At 35.1% G+C, this 23922-nt stretch overlaps 2 protein-coding genes across 3 annotated transcripts; one reads left to right on the top strand and one right to left on the bottom strand.

The window, feature by feature from the left end:
- Window positions 1-15081: 15081 nt before the first annotated feature.
- On the top strand, window positions 15082-20278 carry LOC142547264 (RPM1-interacting protein 4-like). Of its 2 annotated transcripts, none has more exons than XM_075655457.1 (4): window positions 15082-15278; window positions 18128-18802; window positions 19627-19818; window positions 19946-20278. In XM_075655457.1, the coding sequence occupies exons 1-4, from the start codon at window positions 15273-15275 to the stop codon at window positions 19976-19978; spliced, it is 906 nt and encodes a 301-aa protein (XP_075511572.1). In that variant the 5' UTR covers window positions 15082-15272; the 3' UTR covers window positions 19979-20278. The 2 variants fall into 2 exon arrangements, with proteins under 2 accessions (XP_075511572.1, XP_075511571.1); XM_075655456.1 differs by lacking the exon at window positions 15082-15278 and adding an exon at window positions 15358-16769.
- A 1855-nt stretch (window positions 20279-22133) lies between these two features.
- LOC142544244 (protein ANTAGONIST OF LIKE HETEROCHROMATIN PROTEIN 1-like) lies at window positions 22134-22967 on the bottom strand. Its single transcript, XM_075651304.1, has one exon. The coding sequence runs from the start codon at window positions 22965-22967 to the stop codon at window positions 22134-22136; it is 834 nt and encodes a 277-aa protein (XP_075507419.1).
- Window positions 22968-23922: the final 955 nt, after the last annotated feature.

The following is a 23922-nucleotide window of genomic DNA, read 5'->3' on the forward strand; positions in this document are numbered from 1 at the left end:
TTAAACTGCGTTGTTTTTACTGTCAAATAATTACGATCATTTTTAAATGTTATTTCAAAACTACGAGCTTTATAAAAAAAAATGTCCAGTAGAATTTTAAAAATGAGCGAGACGTTACAATAATTTTAACTATAGTTAATTTATTCAGCCATGGGATGATTTCACAAAATGCATGTTCCAAATTTTATGGATTTATGTAGGAATGGTTTCGGCCATTGCATAAAAAAATGTTTAGTAGAATTTTAAAATGAGTAGATGTTTCAATTTGGGTCGTCGTTTCGAGGTTTAATGATAAATATGGAAATTTATTCTTCTAGGGGCAAAACAGTCATTTTATACCTAAAAGTTGTTAAACGTCCTGGCAGTGTCCTGAATGATGTAAAATATGTTAAAAGGTTTATTTCAAATATTTATGGAATTTTATGATGAAACATTAAGACTAAAAGATGTGTTGCATTTTTGGTTTAAAAGAAAAATGATTTATATATATATATATATATATGTGTGTGTGTGTGTGTGTGTGTGTGTGTGTGTATGTATGCACGAATTTTTATAAGTGGTGGAAATATGAAAAATTGAAGGAGGTGAATTGATTGTGACTAATATGATGGTACGATGATATGATTGGAGATACCGTTAGGGAAATGGCCCACAGGGAGCCCGTTTACGGGAGAAGGCCCTAGAAGTAGCCTGATGATCGTATTTCTATCGACATGATATGATGATATGATAGGCCAATGCTCGGTTGACGGTTGATAGTGTCGCTGATGTCCCCGCCGCCCAGTACTATGTTTACACATAGATGGATCCATCGACCTTAGCTGATACGGAAGTCACAATTAACGATCCGAATTCAATAAAAGAAAAACGTATACGTATATGATTAAAAAGGGAAATGCATATGATAAAATAAAAAATATCTAAGTTTATGCATATTCATGAGAAGCTATTTTAAGTAAAATTATTTTCAATGTTGCATGTGGATGTATAGGTATTACTTGCTAAAAGATTAGATGTTGGACTGCAGGTGCACACAACCCGAGGATCAGCGCTAGTTTTCCGCAAATAAATTATGTTTATGACTTATGCTAAATGATTTAAGTTACTTTTAAGATTTTAATGCTTATGATGCTTTTGAGAGGTTTTGAAATGATGTTAGAGTTAAGTTTATTTTTTGAAAATATTAAAATTAGGTTTGGTTGACGATTTACGATTTTATGTTTCGAATTACTTTCTTTTTGGATTTTCAAATAATAGTTGGTTGGTTTATTTCTAAACGGTGCAAAATATTCATATTTTAAATGCTTAATGTTTTGCCGAATGAATTAGAAAGAGAAAAAAAATTTCTAGTACTTTTTAAGAAAAACGAGTAGTGGACGTTTCAGTTGGTATCAGAGCCAAGGTTCGTGCAAAAGGTTGTGCCACTGCCAGTTCCTGAAAGCCTAGTCGTCAAGCCTAAAGTTTGTAAGTTTAAATGTTATCACCTGCATGTTTACATGGTTTATATGTTTAAGCTACATGTTTAAATACTTTTTGAAGTTAAAGGACATTTATGTTTAATTTTGCATGATAAATGATTTTCATGATTAAACCTGCATGGTTGCATGATTTTTTAATGCTAAAAGATTAGATGCTTTAGAATTTTTATGCATATTACGATATGAAATAAGAAACTATATGATTTCCATGCATGCTGGCCTTATGGTGGAATTGGACATGTTTAAGAATTTTGTTAATGGACGTTAGGAAAGGTTGAAAATGATTGGACTATATTGATTCTTGGGTTTTAGTACTGATGTTCTACTTTTTGGGCTCATAAGTTAATCGTGAAGATTATGAATGCTTTGGGACATGTGAATTTTCTAAGAAAATAATGATGATTCGTGGTTACTATTTGAGTTAATTTTTTAGAATTACACATAAGAAATAATGATTTGAAGACTGCGATGATCTTTAGAAATATGAAAACATATAATTTGGGATTTTAGGTTTTGATGGAAATGTAAGATTGGTTATGAGAATTGATTTTGGGTTAAAAAGCTTAAAATTACTGAAATTTATGTAACGGGAAACCTATAGAATGAAATTAAGAATGTTAAGAACTTATAAGTTAATTGTAGAATTTTTGAAATTTAGGACCAATTGGATAATCCTCAAGGAAATTAGGATTTTTTTTTCAATTTTTAAGAATTTAAGGGCATGTATGGCATTTTTCGGAAATCTAGGGGCCAAATTGCAAAACTCAAAACTTGGAGTGGCCTAGTTGTACTTGGCCATGGTTTCAAGGACTAATCCGAACTATTTAAAAGTCCAGGGACTGAATTTGTGATAACCGAAATTTCTAGGGTAAAATCTAGAATTTTAGAAAAATCAGGGACTAAGTTGCAAATTATAAAAAGTATAGGGGGGTAAGTAGGGGCTATCTTTGCAATTTCTGGAATTCTAGGGGTTGAAACAATGATTTCTGAAAGTTTAGGGTCCAAATTGATAGAATGTGAAATTCATGAGGCTAAGATACAAATCGTTGGAACTATTGGGACTAAATGGTAAGAATTTGAAATATTAGGGGACGGAAACACCACTTTCAAAAATTATATAGGGTGAAATGGTGAATTTTCGAGGAAACTAGGAATTAATTTTGCAATTGTTAAGGAATTTGGGGACTAGTTTAGCAATAAGTGAGAATTGAATGATTTAAATGATATGAATTTTTGAGGATTTAGGAATGGAGAGGTATTTAGAACTTCGAGATATCTTGGTTATAATGCTGAAATGAATAGTAATCAAGGGTCTTGTAGAATGAATCAATATTGGATTTGAAAATCTAAGCGTTATTGGAATAATGTTGTGACAAATTAAGAATTTAGACATGACAATCTAAGGTAAAGTTAATCAATTAGTTAAGTTTAGGGATGATAAATTTATGTTTAAAATTTGGGAAGAAAATTAATAAGTTTTGAATTTATTCGGATTAAAAACTCTTCATGATTTAGTCATTAAGTTATTAAATCGAAAGATTCGGGTTTATGTCTAAGAAAAATATTAGAAGCCAAATTTGAGCTTATATGATACTATCAGATAAGCTCAAGTCATTAAAGGTAAGAGAAAGTCAAAATCGAGAATCTTTTTTTTTTTAAGTCATTAAGAAATTTGGAATTAAGTGGATATGTGGGTTGAAATTAGGTTGTCTAAAGACCATATGAGTTTTGTAGTTTGAATTACAAGTTATAAGAGGATCTTAGACTAATATTATTATGGGGTTGAAATAATGTTTAACTATTAAGAATATTACCCATGATAGATGTCGTTTAGTAAATTTTGAGTGCTAAGATCTCTTAAGTTGAACCGCTTAAATGCTAATATTTGGATTTAAAGCCTTAGCATACTTTGAGTTCAATGATTTAAGAAAGGATGCTTTTGGGATATTAATGTTGAAATATAATAAGTTGATGAACATCTTTGTTATAGTATAAGAAAAGTAAGGTACGATAAGTTTGGATCTCCATTTCTAATAGCGAGCATTGTAAGAAAATTCGAAATTCGAGGTTATAGTAAAATAGAACTAAGCCACCATAGGTCGTTTTAAGTTGCGAATCGCAAATGAGGATCTTGAAGGAAAATTTAATTAGGATTGAAGAGACATAAGGACAAAATAAAAATATATTTTATCAGAGTAGTGCAGTTGTGGGGACCCGGACGCTAATTCATTCCTTAATCGTCTTTAGGAATAATTCAAACAATTATAATAAACAGGGTCTAAATTTTTTTTTTTTAAATACAAAGTGGAAACGTAATGTAATTCAATTCAAATTACATATTAAACAAAACATACAAATCTTGTATTATCTACAAGAATTCAACTAGGTTCAACTATATATCAGTGCTAAATCCTAAGTTGCTTCGAAGCCCGGATCTCTACGCTATCTAGTCCAGCCTATTTCTCTTCTTGACCCTGATCCTATCCCACCTGTTGCCATGCACACATACAAACAAGACAACAGCCGGATAACTCCGGTGAGAATTACATTCCCAGTATAAATCATGTATACATGCAATCATAAAAACAATATAAAAACATATAACATATATGTCTAACATGTATTCAAATCAGAATATAAATCCATATCAAGAATAAATCCTATTCTAAACATGTACCATCATCAGGAACATAATTCATCATGTATCATATTCAGGAACATAGTCAACGTAACTCAATATAAACTGTCAATTAGACTCATGACTCCACATTTAAGACTAGACTCAATCCTAGTCTAGGAATCCCGGTTTCCAGATGTGGTATTCCTATATCGACCAACAGTAATAGAAAAGACTCCAGTTCTACCCACGTCGATATAACCAAAACACCCAGATGTAAAGATGTCAAGATTCCTATATCGACCAACAGTAACAGAAAAGACTCCAGTTCTATCTAAATCGATATAACCAAACATCTAGTGTCCTGACCTAACCGTCATGGACTGTGGTCCTATCGCCAATACACTATCTTGTGACATCGTGCAATGTGCCCGTGGCGATCCCACCACTATCAGGCACTTCTGTCACAAGATTACTCGTCTAATACCTGCTGTCTATAAATCAAGAGAACAAGTACATCAATCAAATCAATACAATAAGGTAAAGTATGTGATTTAGGGAAACTCGAGCCAAACCTCACTCGAGTTGTGCAATCCCAACTCAACATTAATTTATACCTTTATCTTCTCGGTCTGACGAAGACGAAGTATTGAAGTCAACTCTGTCCATACCCAATCTGATAATGACAATCGAATAGATACAATATCAGTATATAACTCAGTTCAAAACATGTTCTGATTAATACTCAAATCAAAACATAATCTGATCAGTGCCAATCGACATTAGGGTACCACAATACAATCTCAACCGATACCGAGTATGATCAATATCAATTTACGGATGTTTCGACGGTATAACAATACAGTCTCGATAACCCCGTCAATTCCAACACCACAGATATAATACCAGAACTCATAATCAATATCGGTGCAACTCATAATTTCAATAACAATACAAATCTGATATCGAATCTCAATTAATCAATTCCAAAAATCATAACAATTACATAACCAGTCCGTTCTTTAATTTGACTTCGATTATACGATGTCCACTGTATCAGAAACACCATATATGACTCATATTCAATTCTGACAACATCATATTTTTAAACGATATCTAAACGTAACAAAACTTACGTCCAGTTGAAGCTGTCGTCGCTAGGAACACGATACTGTACTCGGATTCGAAAACAGACGGACGGATTGCTCGTAGCTTGAATTTCACCCGAAGCTTCCCTCGGTTTCGTCCTCTTTCAATTCTGAGGAACAATTGCTTGTATATACATATATATATATATACACGTTGCACCTAAAAGACAAGTGGCTTGTTGCATGTTCTGCACGTCGCGCGCATATGCGCGCCCAAGTCCCGCGCATATGCGCCGGAAGCCTTATCCGAACTACCGGACTGCTCGCGCATATGCGCGCACATAAGTCGCGCATATGCGCGAGACCTACTGTCTCGTGCCTTCACCATTCGCGCACATGCGCGCCTTCTGCCGCGCATGTGCGCCGAACTCTCTGGACGTTCCGCGCATGTGCGCGTATTGAGGTCGCGCATGTGCGCCCAACTCTCTGGACCTCTCGCGCAGATGCGCGAATCTAAGTGGCGCATGTGCGCGCATGGTTCTGTCTTCCTCGCGCATGTGCGCCCATACATGTCGCGCATGTGCGCGGGGACTCTTCTTGCACCTCATGTCAAATCTTCTTTCGGCTCTTCCGGTCTGATCTTTTCTGTCTATAATCGTATCAATTAATCAATAAATCATTTCAGATTAATCTCGGATTATAGCAATTAAAATCTCGGGCCTTACATTTCTCCCCCTCTATGATATGATTTCGTCCTCGAAATCACAGGCAATCAATTCAGATAAGGAAGAAATGTATACTAGAGGTTAGTTCAGAAAATTCATTCTATAAAATCATTCTGAAATCTCAATCTCATATCAGATTCTGTCTCTTTTAATGTCCTGCCAACTTTACCGTATTTCCAACAGCAGAATAGTCTTCATTCTGAATTTTCATTCTTCCACGCATCCCTGATTTCAATTTGAAGAAGAATTCAAGAAGTATAATATCATAATACCCTTCGAAATAACTCTGACAGAATCAATCTCACAATACTGGCTATACAACATCCGTATATACCAATCAACAGCTCATACCAAATCAATATTATCAGCTGTTATCAAATTCAATCTCAGATATCACCGTAATATCATTCCCATTCAGAGGAAATCCGCAGTACTCACTGTACAACGCCTCGAATAAAACTATTTCGATATTCATCTAATAGCTATTATTGTACAATAATTCATAAAGTGACAAGACATCAGGTCACTAGTACTAAAATCCAGCACTACAGTTCCTGGATATCCTCCAGTATCTAGATAGTTCGCTCCTACTATCTGTCAATCTATAAACCATAGATAAAAAATCATGCTATACATTCTGCCAAAAGTATAAAATCAACCAAAAATCACGGTATGATATAATTAACTCTGGCATTCAATACAATCTGACCCTTTTTCTGACATACCTCTCAGTCGTCTAGTCATATCTGTACGTCATCCTGTACTATATACGTATGCCGATTTGAACAATCGTTCAATCATAACCACATCCTGGTACATTCTTGGCACGATTTCGGTAAGTCTATCACCAGATCCATAGAATTATACTCCTATTTCTATTCAGGAATCGATAATCCGTATATTCAATCTCCTGGTTTCTATCTTCCTGTCCTCATCTGTCAGCGATTTAGACATTTCAATACAAATTCTGACATAACTGATTTCGTTTATTTACATCAAAACTGTCCGTTCGAATTATCACACATTTCCTGTTACCAGAATAATACTGAATCTACTACTGTGTGCCTCTGACAATACCTGTTATTTCAAATTCGAAATATCTGGCACAAACAAATCAGCTAATTATATAAAATAAAGCATTACCTACCTGGTATTCTGATTAACAAACTGTTCTGACTATCGAAATCAAGTTCTGAACAATCTAATCAAACTGCTGAACTGCTGTAATTTCCAACATCAGTTCTGAGCCGGCTTAAACGTTCTGAAGTTCTGCCATTATTAATGTCGTTTTCAGCCACTGATCACTGTCTCAACTGTGCTACAATCAATCAGTCTACTATCTTCAGATATCACAGACTCGGAATACAATTTGTTGCAATCTGGATTCATAGCCGAACAATTCTGTATACAACAATCTCAGTTCCCAGAATATTCAATACAAATTTCAACTGTTCGATTCAATCAATCATACGCTGCGAATATATCAAAATATCATAGATAAAACGAGCATAAGATCATCAGAATACTTCGGAACACAGGATTTATCAACCCATACACAGAACTGAAGTATTTCCCAGAGAAACACATAATCAGATGTAACTCTAATTCTCAGGCAGTAAATCTTCTAACTGACATTTCAATTCTTTCAATCCAATCAATATCATTCTGTACAGAAGTCTAAAATGAAATTCATACCTGATATCAAATCAAGGCTGAAGTCGCTCTCCCTGATATAAGACAAACCCGGAATTTCATCTGGAACGACTATAGCAACTCTCCTGCTACTGACAAATCATTCCCAGATAGGCTCAACTTCAGTAATCAACTGAATCCATAAGGAATTACTCCATTCTTTTCGATAATCATCGAATCATACATAATACGGATATCAAGGAATTCAAAATCGAGAATCCTTACCGTATATCATTCATTCATCGGCCATTTCAGGTCCGACTCTTACCATCTCCTGGCAAGAATCTATAATAGTTCTGTACTTGCTAACACATCAATATCAATAATGTGGTCAGAATCAGATAACACAAGTACAATACAATATAATTCCATCTCATTCTCTTTATACTGCAGTACACAATATATCACAGAATTCACTGATATCAATTCCTCTCCCCAAAAGATACAAAGATCAATACTACAGTAATACAGACCCAGCAGGTACAACATATATCAATACAACTCAGTCAAAGATAATCGTAGGGAATGCATTAGTATATATCAATACATATGCAACATAATCATAAAAGATTATTACCTGCCACTATATCATCACGTGTGTCCTGGGTCTGTTTCTCGATCACTACCACCCGATGATTCTGCTCCCTGAAATCTTCGGGAACCTTTCTGTGGACAGACTCTAGCAAAGTGTCCCTGCTGTTTACAGACATTGCACCTACCAGTCACTCCCTGGCACTGCTCCATGGGATGTCTCCCTCCGCAAGTCCTGCAATAAACTCCAGTATAACTCGGGCTAGAACCACTGGAGCTAGATGAACCGCTTCCCTAACTTCTTGAACTGCTTCTTTCGAGCTTTCAGCGAATCTTGCTTCCCACTCGTACTGCCACTATCCAATCGGAGAGGGGATTGTTGTGTCTGGGGTTGCATTGCACACAACCTTTCTTGTTGTCTAATCAGACTCGCCTCAGCTCTTTTTGCTTTATTCAAAGTATCAACAAAATGGGAAGGTCGCTGCATATTTATCAATGCAACTATCTCTGAATTCAATCCCTTGATGAACTGCTCAGTTACAGCTTCATCATTCCCAGTTATCTGAGGAACAAAACGCAGTAGAGTAGAGAATTTAGCAACATATTCTTCAATATTCAGTTGGCCTTGTCTCAAATTCTCAAACTCTGCTCTCTTGTCCTCTCGGTACGATCCTGAGAAGAATATTCGATAAAATTCAGTTTTAAAGACTTCCCACGTAATCACCGTACCCCGCTGTTCTAATACTCTTTTGGTTGTAATCCATCAACTCCTAGCGACCTCGTGTAACTGATTGGGCACCAGTTTAATTCTCCGTTCATCTGAATACTTAAGCAAATCAAACAACAGTTCTATGTCATCTAACCAATTCTGACACTCTTCAGACATCTCAGTACCCTTCAAAATCGGCGGTTGAAACGATTGAAACCTCTTCATCTGTGTTTCCATCAAAGTTTCTGTCTCATCCTCTGATCAGTCGAAATACTACCCAATTCTCGAATTCTTCTTGGAGGTATATCTGATTACCAGCAGGGTTAGTATCACATGAGATACATCAATCTCAGTCCCTTTCTGATCAGCTTACCTTCTGATCAAGAATTGGTTCTGATTCATTTTCAAATCAGACATATTACCAAATAAATTCAGGTATTCAGGTAACATGTATTTAAAAGCAGTAAACATAATATCATGCTAGCATACACAATGTAATTCCACATTATAAGTAAATCACATGCAGGAAAGAAAACTCAGTCTACCCCGCTCACTCTCTTCTATCTCCGTCTCAAGAACCTACAGTTCTAGAACCTACAGTTCTAGAACCTACTGTTCTGGAACCTAATGCTCTGATACCACCTGTTGTGGGGACCCGGACGCTAATTCATTCCTTAATCGTCTTTAGGAATAATTCAAACAATTATAATAAACAGGGTCTAATTTTTTTTTTTTAAAATACAAAGTGGAAACGTAATGTAATTCAATTCAAATTACATATTAAACATAAACATACAAATCTTGTATTATCTACAAGAATTCAACTAGGTTCAACTATATATCAGTGCTGAATCCTAAGTTGCTTCCAAGCCCAGATCTCCACGCTATCTAGTCCAGCTTCTTTCTCTTCTTGACCCTGATCCTATCCCACCTGTTGCCATGCACACATACAAACTAGACAACAGCCGGATAACTCCGGTGAGAATTACATTCTCAGTATAAATCATGTATACATGCAATCATAAAAACAATATAAAAACATATAACATATATGTCTAACATGTATTCAAATCAGAATATAAATCCATATCAAGAATAAATCCTATTCTAAACATGTACCATCATCAGGAACATAATTCATCATGAACCATATTCAGGAACATAGTCAACGTAACTCAATATAAACTGTCAATTAGACTCATGACTCCACATTTAAGACTAGACTCAATCCTAGTCTAGGGATCCCGGTTTCCAGATATGGTATTCCTATATCGACCAACAGTAATAGAAAAGACTCCAGTTCTACCCACGTTGATATAACCAAAACACCCAGATGTAAAGATGTCGGTATTCCTATATCGACCAACAGTAACAGAAAAGACTCCAGTTCTATCCAAATCGATATAACCAAACATCTAGTGTCCTGACCTAACCGTCATGGACTGTGGTCCTATAGCAAATACACTATCTTGTGACATCGTGCAATGTGCCCGTGGCGATCCCACCACTATCAGGCACTTCTGTCACAAGATTACTCGTCTAATACCTGCTGTCTATAAATCAAGAGAACAAGTACATCAATCAAATCAATACAATAAGGTAAAGTATGTGATTTAGGGAAACTCGAGCCAAACCTCACTCGAGTTGTGCAATCCCAACTCAACATTAATTTATACCTTTATCTTCTCGGTCTGACGAAGACGAAGTATTGAAGTCAACTCTGTCCATACCCAATCTGATAATGACAATCGAATAGATACAATATCAGTATATAACTCAGTTCAAAACCTGTTCTGATTAATACTCAAATCAAAACATAATCTGATCAGTGCCAATCGACATAGGGTACCACAATACCATCTCAACCGATACCGAGTCTGATCAATATCAATTTACGGATGTTTCGACGGTATAACAATAAAGTCTCGATAACCCCGTCAATTCCAACACCACAGATATAATACCAGAACTCATAATCAATATCGGTGCAACTCATAATTTCAATAACAATACAAATCTGATATCGAATCTCAATTAATAAATTCCAAAAATCATAACAATTACATAACCAGTCCGTTCTTTAATCTGACTTCGATTATACGATGTTCACTGTATCAGAAACACCATATATGATTCCTATTCAATTCTGACAACATCATATTTTTAAACGATATCTAAACGTAACAAAACTTACATCCAGTTGAAGCTGTCGTCGCTAGGAACACGGTACTGTACTCGGATTCGAAAACAGACGGACGGATTGCTCGTAGCTTGAATTTCACCCGAAGCTTCCCTCGGTTTCGTCCTCTTTCAATTCTGAGGAACAATTGCTTGTATATACATATATATATACACGTTGCACCTAAAGACAAGTGGCTTGTTGCATGTTCTGCACGTCGCGCGCATATGCGCGCCCAAGTCCCGCGCATATGCGCCGGAAGCCTTATCCGAACTACCGGACTGCTCGCGCATATGCGCGCACATAAGTCGCGCATATGCGCGCACATAAGTCGCGCATATGCGCGAGACCTACTGTCTCGTGCCTTCACCATTCGCGCATATGCGCGCCTTTTGCCGCGCATGTGCGCCGAACTCTCTGGACGTTCCGCGCATGTGCGCGTATTGAGGTCGCGCATGTGCGCCCAACTCTCTGGACCTCTCGCGCATATGCGCGAATCTAAGTCGCGCATGGTTCTGTCTTCCTCGCGCATGTGCGCCCATACATGTCGCGCATGTGCGTGGGGACTCTTCTTGCACCTCATGTCAAATCTTCTTTTGGCTCTCCCGGTCATGATCTTTTCTGTCTATAATCGTATCAATTAATCAATAAATCATTTCAGATTAATCTCGGATTATAGTAATTAAAATCTCGGGCCTTACAGCAGTGGAAGCGTGAATTATTGGGATACTAGAATTAAGGGTATAAATTTTTTTATTTTCGAGAATAAGAGAATTTCGGGGACGAAATTCAATGTAAGGGGGGCAGATTGTAACGTCCCGAAAATTTGAAGGTCCACGTGAACCACATGCATGCAAGTTATCAAATTTTTTATGTATCCTAATTAATTTGTTTTAATTGCATCTAGTAAATATGGTAGGCTTGTTTACATGTTTAAAATATGGTTTTCAACTAGAATGCAATTAAAACTGTTTTTTAAATGTTATTCGAGAAGCGATCGAGGAACGGAGACCGGTGGCTGAAATAGAGAAAATATATTTATAAAATAATTATTTTAATTATTTAATTTGTGGTGTATTTTAAATGAAATTTTTAGAAAATGATGGGTTTGAGGTGTTTCTATGCGCCGAGACGTATTTTTAAACGGTATTCGATTTTCGACGATGCTAGGTTAGAAGGGCTAGGTGATCGCATGAGCTTGGGGGCCGCGCTTGGTTGTGGAGTTGCGATTTTGAAGGGCTGGGCTTGTTAGGACGGTTAGGTTCTGTCCAGAAGCATGTTAGGGGCTCGATCATGGTTCTAAGTGGGTTGGATAGGGTTTAGGCTGGTTGCTGGAAGGCCAGGTTCGAAGCTTGCATGACAAGTTGAACTAGGGTTTCAAAAATATGGGGCAAAGGTTCAGTAGCTGTACTAGGTTGTTCAAAGGCTCTAATGGGATTGAATTTTGTTGAATATGGTCTAGTTAGGTGTTATTAAGCTATGGTTCAAGTTTGACAAGTTTTGGTTAAGTTTCGAGTCCATTCGGGTTAAAACCGAGAGGTACGTCTAAGTTTTATAAACGAATTGAGAAATTAGTCAAGGGGCTTAATTTACGTCTAAGAAATATTCATGGGTGTATCGTAGGTTATATGTTAAGTTTGGAATGATTTGGGTCGTTGTTTCGAGGTGTAAGGATAAATATGGAAAATTATGCTTCTAGGGGCAAAACGATCATTTTACACCTAAAAGTTGTTAGATGTCCTGGCAGTACCCTGAATGTTATAAAATATGTTAAAAAGTTTATTTCAAATGTTTATGAAATTTTATGATGAAACATTAACGCTAAAAGACGTGTTGCATACTTGGTTTAAAAGAAAAATGATTTATATATATATGCATGAATTTTTATAAGTGATGAAAATATAAAAAGTTGAATGAGGTGAATTGATTGCGACTAATACGATGATACCATGATATGATTGGAGATATCATGAGGGAAAAGGCTCCAAAGGGAGTCCGTTTACTGGAGAAGGCTACAGAGGGAGCCCAACGATCATATTTCCATCGACATGATATGATGATATGATATGCCAATGCTCAATTGACGGGTGAGAGTGTCGCTGATGTCCCCGCCGCCCAGTACTGTGGTTACATGTAGGTGGATCCATCGATCTTCAGCTGATACGAAAGTCAAAATTAACGATCTGAATTCAATAAAGGAAAACGTATACTTATATGATGAAAAAAGGGAAATGTATATGATGAAAGGAAAATTGTTTAAATTTATGCATATTCATGAAAATCTATTATAAGTAAAATTATTTTCGTTGTTGCATGTGAATGTATATATATTATTTGTTATTATGGCTAGGGTATGCTGAGTCAGTAGATTCACTAGGTGTGGTCCATGCAGGTGAGCTTGATATTGATGGAGGTCTTGATGATTGAACTAGCTTGACTGCAGGTGCACACAACCCGAGGACCAGCGCTAGTTTTCCGCAAACAAATTACGTTCATGACTTGTGCTAAATGATTTAAGTTACTTTTAAGATTTTAATGCTTATGATGCTTTTGAGAGATTTTGAGAGGATGTTAGAGTTAAGTTTATTTTTTGAAAATGTTAAAGTTAGGTTTGGTTGACGATTATGCTTTTATGTTTCAAATTACTTTGTTTTTTGATTTTCAAATAATAGTTAGTTGATTTATTTTTAAATGATACAAAATATTCGTATTTTAAATGTTTAGTGTTTCGGCCGAATGAATTAGAAAGAGAAAAAAAATTTCTAGTACTTTTTAAGAAAAACGAGCGGTGGACGTTTCAAATTGTATCCCTGAACCGTTGATGGTCAAACAAGTATTGGATTATGTGTTTCCATTGAAATAGTCAAATTCAAAAAGTTGAATTTGACGAATGTAGTTTGATGGAGATCAAATTGATTGCTTATAAATGAGTTTAGAAGTTGACTCTATATAATGGAAGATATGAAAATTAGCTTAACATGTAAGTAAATTAGAAGAGTGAAACTATCTGTTTTAGTGAAAGAGTTCACAAATTGGAAGATGACAAAAATGTATCAGCGAAAAATTTTGTCTTTCGAAATTTTCGTTTTCATTAAATGAAAGAGTTATGTACGTTCAACACATTGGCGCTGTCTGATTGTCAATCGAGATTATAGTGAGTTAACAATTATTTATTTATTAAATTTATAATCTATTAATTAAATAATAATATTAGTAGTGGTAACTAATGAGTGAAAATTTCCATGAAACATTCTAGAGGAGTCTAGAATATATTAATTAATTAATTGACTAATTAAATAAAAATTATTTAATTTAAAGCATATATATATATATATATAATATTATATTAATATATATAATATAAGTATATATATGCAGGTATATGTATATATATATATACATATATTATATTATCAAAAGTTGATAATAATTTAATTATGCATAATATATTCAGGTATATGTATATATATATATACATATATTACATTATCAAAAGTTGATAATAATTTAATTATGCATATTATATTTAAGAATAAAAAATACATACAAAAGATTTTGAATAATGAAAACGCATTATCCTCATTGGAGAAGGAAACTTTTAAATATTTTATTAAAGGTTATATAAATAACATAATTTTTATTTGTTAACCAAAATTTTATCTCTCTCACACACAAGTTTCGGCCACTCTCAATTTTTGAAGAAAATTTACTGCCCTTCTTCCGCTAAGCTCTGCCGCAGATCGCTGTTGCCGCTTGCTGGAATTTTGAAATTTTGATGATCCAATCTCTAAACAAATTTCGTTAGATATCTAGTATGATATCAAAGAAAGAAAGAGATTCGTTCGTTGAGATTTATAAGAATAGTCATATTTTCTTAAAACTCGGAATAGTTGGAGCCAATATTATATACACAAAAATAAATGAAATTAAATGTCTTATAGATGTTTATTTAAATCATATACGTCCAAAAATATTTTATCCACCAAAAAAATTTTAAAATTTCTGTCGTGTTTTTAGGTTCGAAAAAATTGTTAAATCAACGAAATGGTAATAACCCAAACAAATAAATACCTTGCACTTTTCCAAATTAGGATCATCACAAGCTTGATTGGTGCACAGGTGGCACCAATCCTCCGGTTCACCCACTCTCCACTTCAAACCCCACACTTCTGAAATTTCTCCATTTGCGTTTGTGTGGATCTATCTGGGTTTTGCTGAAAAGCTACTTTTGTGAAAGATTCTTGTTTTTATTGATGGAAGTGAGTTCCCTTTTTGTATCTTCTTGATACATGTTCTCTGATGTTACTGTCCAAAATTACTGTTCAATAGTTCCGTTTTCTTGCTCCTGTTTTTTGAACGATTTGTGTTGCATTTCATAATATATTTTTTTTCTTGTGATTAGTCAGTTTATGTTTCTGAAATGATGCATTTTTTGTTTGTGTTTGTTGGCTTGCTGTTACCTTTGTATCAGCCGGTGTTACTGTATTGTAGATGTACCGAGAAGTATGCAGAAGATCTCGAGCAGACTTTCTCTACGGTGTACATCTATGTTTGATTCAGCCTTTGTTGTATTATTTTAAGATGTGTTAGATTCTAAAATTTGAATTTTAGTTGGACGATGCATTGATCGCGAGAGCGTGAAAAAGTAGATTACTGTAGAATTTTGGGAGTGAATGGTGATTTTGTAAATGGGTAATTAGTCTGTTTTTATCTTGAGAATCTCTACTGGGAATCCCAAACAAAGAAATTCGAGTTTCCTTGATTCTGTTGGGTGAAAGCTGAATTTGACGCGAGTTGTTATTGTTTGGTTAGTGGATGAGACACGTAGCTGTGGAGGTTGTCGGGATGCATTGAGTTATTGTTTGTTAATAAGAAGCATCTAAGTTCTTTGTGAAATCAGGCATCATATTCAATGACAATTTCTTGGTGAAATCAGGCGTAGCCAACAAGAGCTGTAGTTAATATTTGTTTAATTCGGTTAAATGCCTTTTGGAACTCTGAATCCCATCTGAACCCATCTTTCTTTAAAATATTTTTAATGATCCAGCAATTTTACTATAATTGTTAACAAATTTCACATAATAACCACTGGGACCAACTCTTCACTAGTCACTGCTTGACCCCTTTCAAGTCATCCGGAACCTCCCTCATATGTTGTTTAACTGTCATACTCAGAGACAACAGAACTAAGGTGGTTAATCGGCGGTTTGAGACATATCTATGATGTTTTGTAATAGCTAGCTGAAAAAACGGCCGAAATTGATTTGGTAGGCTGAATTCTAGTTGAATGACATGTATTGCAGATCCACACGAATCACAACTTTTTGCACTCTCTATGTCCATTGTCAACCTCCGATATATTGCTTGGTGGAAGCCGTAGAAGAAGTCAGCAATCATGTTAAGTAACATAATACAGTTCTTGCACAATTTAAGGTAAATTTGAATCAAACTCAGAACAACATGAAGAAATTTCCGGGCACAAAACATCAGGGAATTATTTTTACGATAGGTGAAATGATTTGCTCCTTCTGTAAGTGCCTTGTTGAGAAACTGAGGCCACCAATTATCTTTACCTCCTACGGCAAAAATACATCTGGTTTTCCATGTTTCCCTATGTCAAGAGGGAACTATGGAAGTGTCCTTGTGCAATGAAGTAGGCTTCATGAGTGCCGGTGCACTTGAGGTGGCTTGATGTCAGACCAATCAATCAGGTTTACCAAAGGAGAAAACCACAAATGGAGCAATTTTTGGTAGGAATCCCTACTGACAAGTACTTAGTGAAGTAGGAGGAATTTCAAGATTTTATTGAAGAGATCCTTATAGCTCACCCTTGATTAAGTATTTGAGAAATTTAAAAGATAACAAGAATTCAGTAGAATTATCTACCATAAACAAGAGCGAAAGGAGAGGATAACCAAACAATATCTAGATTAAAAAAAATGAGTAGATGTTTGTTGAGGAAGCTTGTTAAAGAAAGCTACTCTCCTTCATAAATCAAGAAAGAAAAGAGACACAAGAAGATAGATAAGATGAACAATTATACTCAGAAAAGATTTGGGAGAATTCTTTACAAAATGCTTCTACGTCCCTGTTCTCTTTCTATTCTCTATTTATACAACTCCACTATAACCAACCATACATGTAACTACTCTAACTCTTCTCACATTGAACTGTACTCTTAGTTATTCTGTAAGTTGACTATGTAATCTTTCACTACTAGCAAATGTGTACCAATGTTACTTGGAAGTGCCTAGAATTTATTGCTCGTCTTTTGTTGTGGTTCCGAAACCCTTTTGTGGCTCGCAAACCCTTAATAAAGTTATCCTGGCTGTGTAATTATTAATTTTTAGTTCTTTATTATTATTGGTATTGGTATTGTTATTGTTATTTTTCTTCTTATTATTATTCTTGTTATTATTTTTCTTCTTATTATTATTTTTGTATTATTATTATTATTATTGTTTATTGTTCTTATTATTATTATCTTATTATTTAATTTGTGAACCTAAGAGAGCATCAATCCGTGTAGGCACTGGAAAAATCCAATTCCCAATTGCTTAAACACGAGTTTTCACTTTCGGCTTTGACATTTGTTGAAAGTAAACATAACCTAAGAATTAAATGATGTGGAAGAGACAGATTTGAGAGACTAGGCAAATCACCCCCCATTTAAGGATAAAAAATAAAATGAAACACATAAAACCAGGAAGTATTAATGGCAAAGCATGTAGTTTATGATCATTGTACATTCGTTTAGATCTTCATCTCCAAGTGATATTAATCTGATACCGATTTTCCCTCACCGAGCCTTTATTTTATAACCCTATATTTGGCTGCATCTTATGCTTGTCAATGATCAACTTTTTTGTTATATTTTCTTAGTTGGAATAAACATGGACATTTGAAAGTAAAATCGCACAAAAAAATATAGGAAATGCACTCTATTAGCTACCCTTTAAAATTATCCTTTACCTTTTCACTCAAGGGATTAGTAAGTTTTAGTCATTATGGATGAGATCATCATGTTTTATAATTATCATGTTATACTTTCAATACTGATTTTTTTTCCTCGGTTCATGGACCTGCTTGTTCTTGATTCTCACTGCAGCGCGCAAAGGTTCCACAATTTGGCAACTGGGAAAGCGAAGAAATTCCATATACCATATGCTTTGATAATGCAAGGAAGGGCAAGAAAAGTGGCCAATTGTTTCAAAATGATCAAGGAAATCTCGAGATTCAATCTAAAGGCAATAAATTATCTTCTGCTGCATCACCTAAGCATGAGCTACTCTCTAGCCAAGAGGAGGGTGAAATACTTATAACTAGTCATTCACCTTTACACCCTAACCTTACTGTTCATAAATCATCAATTGAACCATCTCACAAATTTCATGGTCGTGGACAACCTGGAAATATTAAACAAGAATTTGAAGCATTTAAGGACTTAGACGCGCATGGGTCTTGGCATGATACTCGAAAAATTCGGGAAGAAGGTGGTATGCGACGATTTACCGATTCTCCACTACACAATGAAATTGCAGGTCGGAGAGCTAGCTATGGCAATAATACACCTTCAAGGGTTTCTCGACAGAGTGCTGGGTCTAATCGAAGTGTTGAACCTTCACCACTGCATCCGCATTCACAGGGAAGAGTTGGAGGAAAAAACAGTGGATTTTCTTCTCCATCTTGGGAAAGGAAGGCTACGTCTGAAAGTAGCCATAACCTGGCACCCTCTACTCCTGGAAGATCTCGGTTGAGATCAGTGGCGAAAGGCGATGACACTGTAATTTCTTATCTCACTCTTTGTCTTACGCATCTCAAAAATTCACTGATTTTATTGGTTTATTCATACAAAAGTAGTTGATAAATCGCATACGGGAGTTGAGATTGGCTAAGATTAAATTCTTTAGTTATTTTAAGCTGATAATGTAGCATCAGAACACTTGAATCTGCAAGATTTAATGTTTGTCATGTAAGCCCCTCAACTTATGAATGTGTAGCACGGTACTCTAAATTCCACATTCCAACGGAAATCGATGAAAAAAAATCACCAATTGCAAATCACCCGGTGATCGCTGATTTCTCGCAGAATTTGTTTTGGTGGCCAAAAGTCACTCAATTTAGAGACTATTGTGGAGCAGTTTATGCTTCTCACCCATATTTTGTAATTGGAGACATTTTCGGTGATTTTTCAGAGAATTTGTTTTGGGGGCCAAGAGTCACTCAGTTTAGAGACTAATGTGAGGCAATTTATGCCTTGCACTTATTTTTTAATTGGGAACCTTTTTTGTCATTCCTTTAAGGTATGAACCTACAATGTTGTGATCTATTTTTAGACTCTGAGCTGGTGTATTTTAATAGTTATCATTCATTGAAAGTTCGACTGTGGGAACTGGTTGAGACTGAAGAGTCACAATCTTTGCTTCTAGTCCAATAAAACCATATGTAAATGAGTTTGTACAGAGGTAAAGCACAGCTTCAATGCTGGAAAAGATCCTGAAATTTCAAATTTGCACTTAGTTATTTTGAGTTTTGAGAAACATGGGACGTAGTTTACCACCATTATATATCAACTGTAAAATTATGAAATTTTGATTACTGTGGCAGCCTGATAACAGCCCTGCTATACCCAAGTTCGGTGAGTGGGATGAAACCAATCCTGCTTCAGCAGAAGAATATAGTCACATTTTTAGCCGAGTAAGAGAAGAAAAAAACAATGACACTGGGAAGGTACCTGTCATGCCAACTGAAACAACATACTCAAACTTCCAGAAGCATTACGGAAACGATGATTTAAAGGTAAAGCAAATGTAGATTCGTAGCGTCTAGTTCTACAACCAGCTTATGATCATGTTGCCATCTTGTTTTTCTCTTAAAAATTATCTGTTTTCATCCAAATGTGTTTTTTCGTGGTTACTTATACTAGGGATGTTGGTGCTTTCCATGGGGCAAACGATGACATTTTTGTTAGCTGATGAAGAGCAACGCGCAAGGCTTACCACAAGTACTGTAAGGGTCTTCAGTTTGTGTAGATTTGCATTTATTTGTCAAATACGTCGCGATTGTCTTACTCGTGAAGGACAAGGGAATGGGAATTCATTAGTTTCTTTTCTTGTTTTCTTTTCCTTGCTGATTTCGATATGACCTTCCTTTTATGTTTTTTCCATAAGCTCAAGGGAAGGATGAAGGAGATTCTTTGTTACAAAGTGCAGTTCTATGTAAAACTTGGCAATGGTTTGATTTCCAAAAATCTTCGTTGCATTTGGATTTGTGATGGCAATACGTTTGGCTAAGCTTATGTTTTTATGTCAATATATCACCTCATTCAATGTTTCGTGACTTATTAGATGCTTTATAAAGCTTGTAATGTTGCTGTTTCATTGAAAATAATTAATAGGTAAATAGTTTGTTTGGGAGTCTTCTTTTTGGGAAAACAATAATTCGAAACAGTAGAAACAGAAACAGGACACTGCTTGTGTTTCTGGTTTTTTATTGTTTTAATTTATGGAAAATTGAAATTTTGGTCCGTTATGTTTACTTTTTACGAATTTGAATCTTCATGTTATCAAATTTTAACTTTATATTTGTATTTGTCCACTGTTAAATTATGTTTACATAAAAATAATCTCCATGATAGAAATCAATTAAATAATAAAATATAATATTAGTAATAGAATATATAAAATAGACATTTTGGTTAGTAAAAACAATATCTCCAGAAAAATATACTTCCGAATAGATCTCTTTGCCCATCTCTTGGTTTTGAAGAAACAAAATGGTCAGAAGTGGTCTGTCTTGTAATGCCTCGAGCATGCTTAATATAATTTGTAAAGATAAATGGTCAGAAGTGGTCTGACTTGTAATGCCTCGAGCATGCTTAATATAATTTGTAAAGATAAATTTTGTTAAATAAAAATATAGACTGATTTCTGACTTAACCTAATTTGACTCATAAAAGCATTATTTTTTATGTTTAAAATATTATTTTTATTGTAAAAATATTATTTTATATTAATTGTGTAATATATATCGATTTGAGTAAAAAGAGTGTTATTTTTCACGTGAAAAGTATATTGTAAGGTCTAGGAAATTCGAAATACGTAACTTGACTGCATGCAATCTATGATTTTATTTAAAATATGTATTTAATGATTTTTATGCATATAATCCATGAATATTGCATGGTTAGGTGTTATTTCATTGGTATTTTAAAGTTTCATGTATTAGAGTTTGCGCAAACGAGTAACGGAGATCAGAGATGATTATGAAAAAATATTTTTATTAAACAATTAATTTTAATTATTTAATATGGGATGATTATGAAAAAATATTTTTATTAAATAATTAATTTTAATTATTTAATATGAGGAGTTTTTAAGTGTATTTTTTGAAAAATGGGCTTTGGTGGGTATTTTTACTCGTCGGTGCATATTTTTTACCGGTACGCAAAATTTAACGAATCAGAAGACTTTTTGAGGGCTAGGGCAATATTTTCAAAAACGTTCCTAAATGAAATATTTTTCAGGAGTGTTATTGGGCTTGATGGGTTTATTTTAGTGCGTAATGAGCTCAAAACCCTTTTAAGGCTATCTCCAATCCATGTCCTCTATTTTTCATCATCTATCATCAAAAATAGAGATTCATAATCTCTATTTCAAAAACCTTTTCCAACCCATATCCTCTAAATATTACCAAATACTCTATTTATTTAATTTATTTCATTTTCAACCCATATCCTCTAAATATTACCAAATACTTTTTTTTTTTTTTAAATTTATTTCATTTTCAAATACACATACACACATATAATTAATTAATTTCATAATATATTATTTAACTAAACTTAATTAATTCGCTAAACATGACACAACTACATGTGTATTCGACTCGATATATTTAAAACAATACATTTATTTTTCATCAAATTGCAAACAAGAGACAACATTCATCATACGAACATAAAATAGATATCAAGACAAACATAAATGACACATATGATTTAAAGAACAACACACAAATTGACCATTAAAATTACTAATATTCCGAATTACTGTACTCCTCCCACAAATGGTCAATAAGAGCATCTCGGAGTGCATAGTGGGCCGATTTATCTTTTATTCTACGATGGCGTGCAAAAACTCTTGAAATCGGGCATGCTCATCACGTGCCATTTCAACATCTGGGATGGGTGCCTCGCGATAATCTGTGACTGGCACATTCAATTTCCTTTCATCTTCAATAATCATATTATGCATTATAATGCATGTTGTCATGATATCATGCAGCACTTGTTTGCTCCAAACTCGTGCAGGTCCAGTGATTATTGCCCACTTTGATTGCAGTACTCCAAATGCTCGTTCAACATCTTTTCTGTAACTTTCTTGTCGTGCTGCAAAATATTTCTTCTTTGGACCTTGTGGATTGTGAATTGTTTGCACTAAAGTGTCCCACTTTGGATAAATACCATCTGCTAGGTAGTATCTCATGGTGTATTTTTTTCCTTGTATGACATAGTTAGCGGTGGGAGCTACCCCATTGGCCAAATTAACAAAGAGATGAGATTTTGACAACACGTTAATGTCATTGTTTGAACCTGGCAAACCAAAGTATGCATGCCATATCCACAACTCGTAATCTGCTACGGCCTCCAAAATGATTGTTGGTTTTCCGCTACGACCAGCATATTGTCCAGCCCAACCTGTTGGACAGTTTTTCCACTTCCAATGCATACAATCTAGGCTTCCCAGCATCCCTGGGAATCCACGTTGTTTTCCAATAAGGAGAATTCTTTCAATGTCCTCAGCATTGGGAGACCGAAGATACCAGTCACCAAACACCTCCACCACATCCCGGAAAAATCTTTTTAAACTTTCAATCGTAGTAGACTCCTCGATTTTAATATACTCATCCGTTGAATCTGCCGCCACACCATATGCTAAGATATACATTGCGGCTGTTATCTTCTGGTATGGGGACGACCCGGGCCTCCCCAACGCATCTACTTTCTATACGAAGTAATTATCATGTTGTTGAATGGACTCCATAATTCACAAGAATAGCCGACGAGACATTCGAAAACGTCGCTTGAACATTGATTCATTGTAGATTGGAGACTCAAAAAAATAGTCATTGTACAAGCGTTGTTCAGCGGCTAATCTGTCTCGATTAATCACAACATGGCCAGGGATCGAGCCTCGACGGTGCAAATTATCACATTCTAGGAAGTAATTGGAGACAACGGTAGCACTGTTTATGAGTTGGCTTAAAACCGTTTGTTGTTCGTCAATGCGATTTAACTCATTCTTTATGTTGGCACTAGGTTGATCTTCACCGTCAGATGACGACGAAGACGCGTAAGAAGAAAAACTTGAAAGACCTCCCTCATGAAAATTCATTTTTGAGCAAGATGAGTAAATTATGAAGAAGCCATTGGTCTTTAAATAAGTGATGACATTTTTTATTTTAGTTATTTTAGATATTTTAATTTTTTTTTAATATTATATGGAATGAAAGCCAAGTCATTTTTTTTGTCACGGGTTGTGTATTTCAATAAAGCCACGGGGTGTGTATTTCTACTAAAAGCATTTCAATAAAGCCACGGGCTATGCATTTCCACTAAAAGCATTTCCACTAAAAGCATTCAATAAAAGCATTTCAATAAAGCCACGGGCTATGCATTTTCTACTAAAAGCCAATGAGGGGTTGTCTAGTTGCAGTCAGCTGTCACGTGTAGTCTAGTCGCAATCAGAGACAACTCATCTGTCAGCTCTTGTATATATACCAGCTATCACGGGCTATGCATTTTCACTAAAAGCCAACTGAAGGGTTGTCACGTTGAAGTCAGCTGGCACGATGTCTAGTCGCAATCAGAGACGACTCATCTGTCAACTCTTGTCTATATAC

Source organism: Primulina tabacum, chromosome 5 (assembly GCF_025594145.1).
Source record: "Primulina tabacum isolate GXHZ01 chromosome 5, ASM2559414v2, whole genome shotgun sequence".
In the NCBI taxonomy this organism is placed as follows: Eukaryota; Viridiplantae; Streptophyta; class Magnoliopsida; order Lamiales; family Gesneriaceae; genus Primulina; species Primulina tabacum.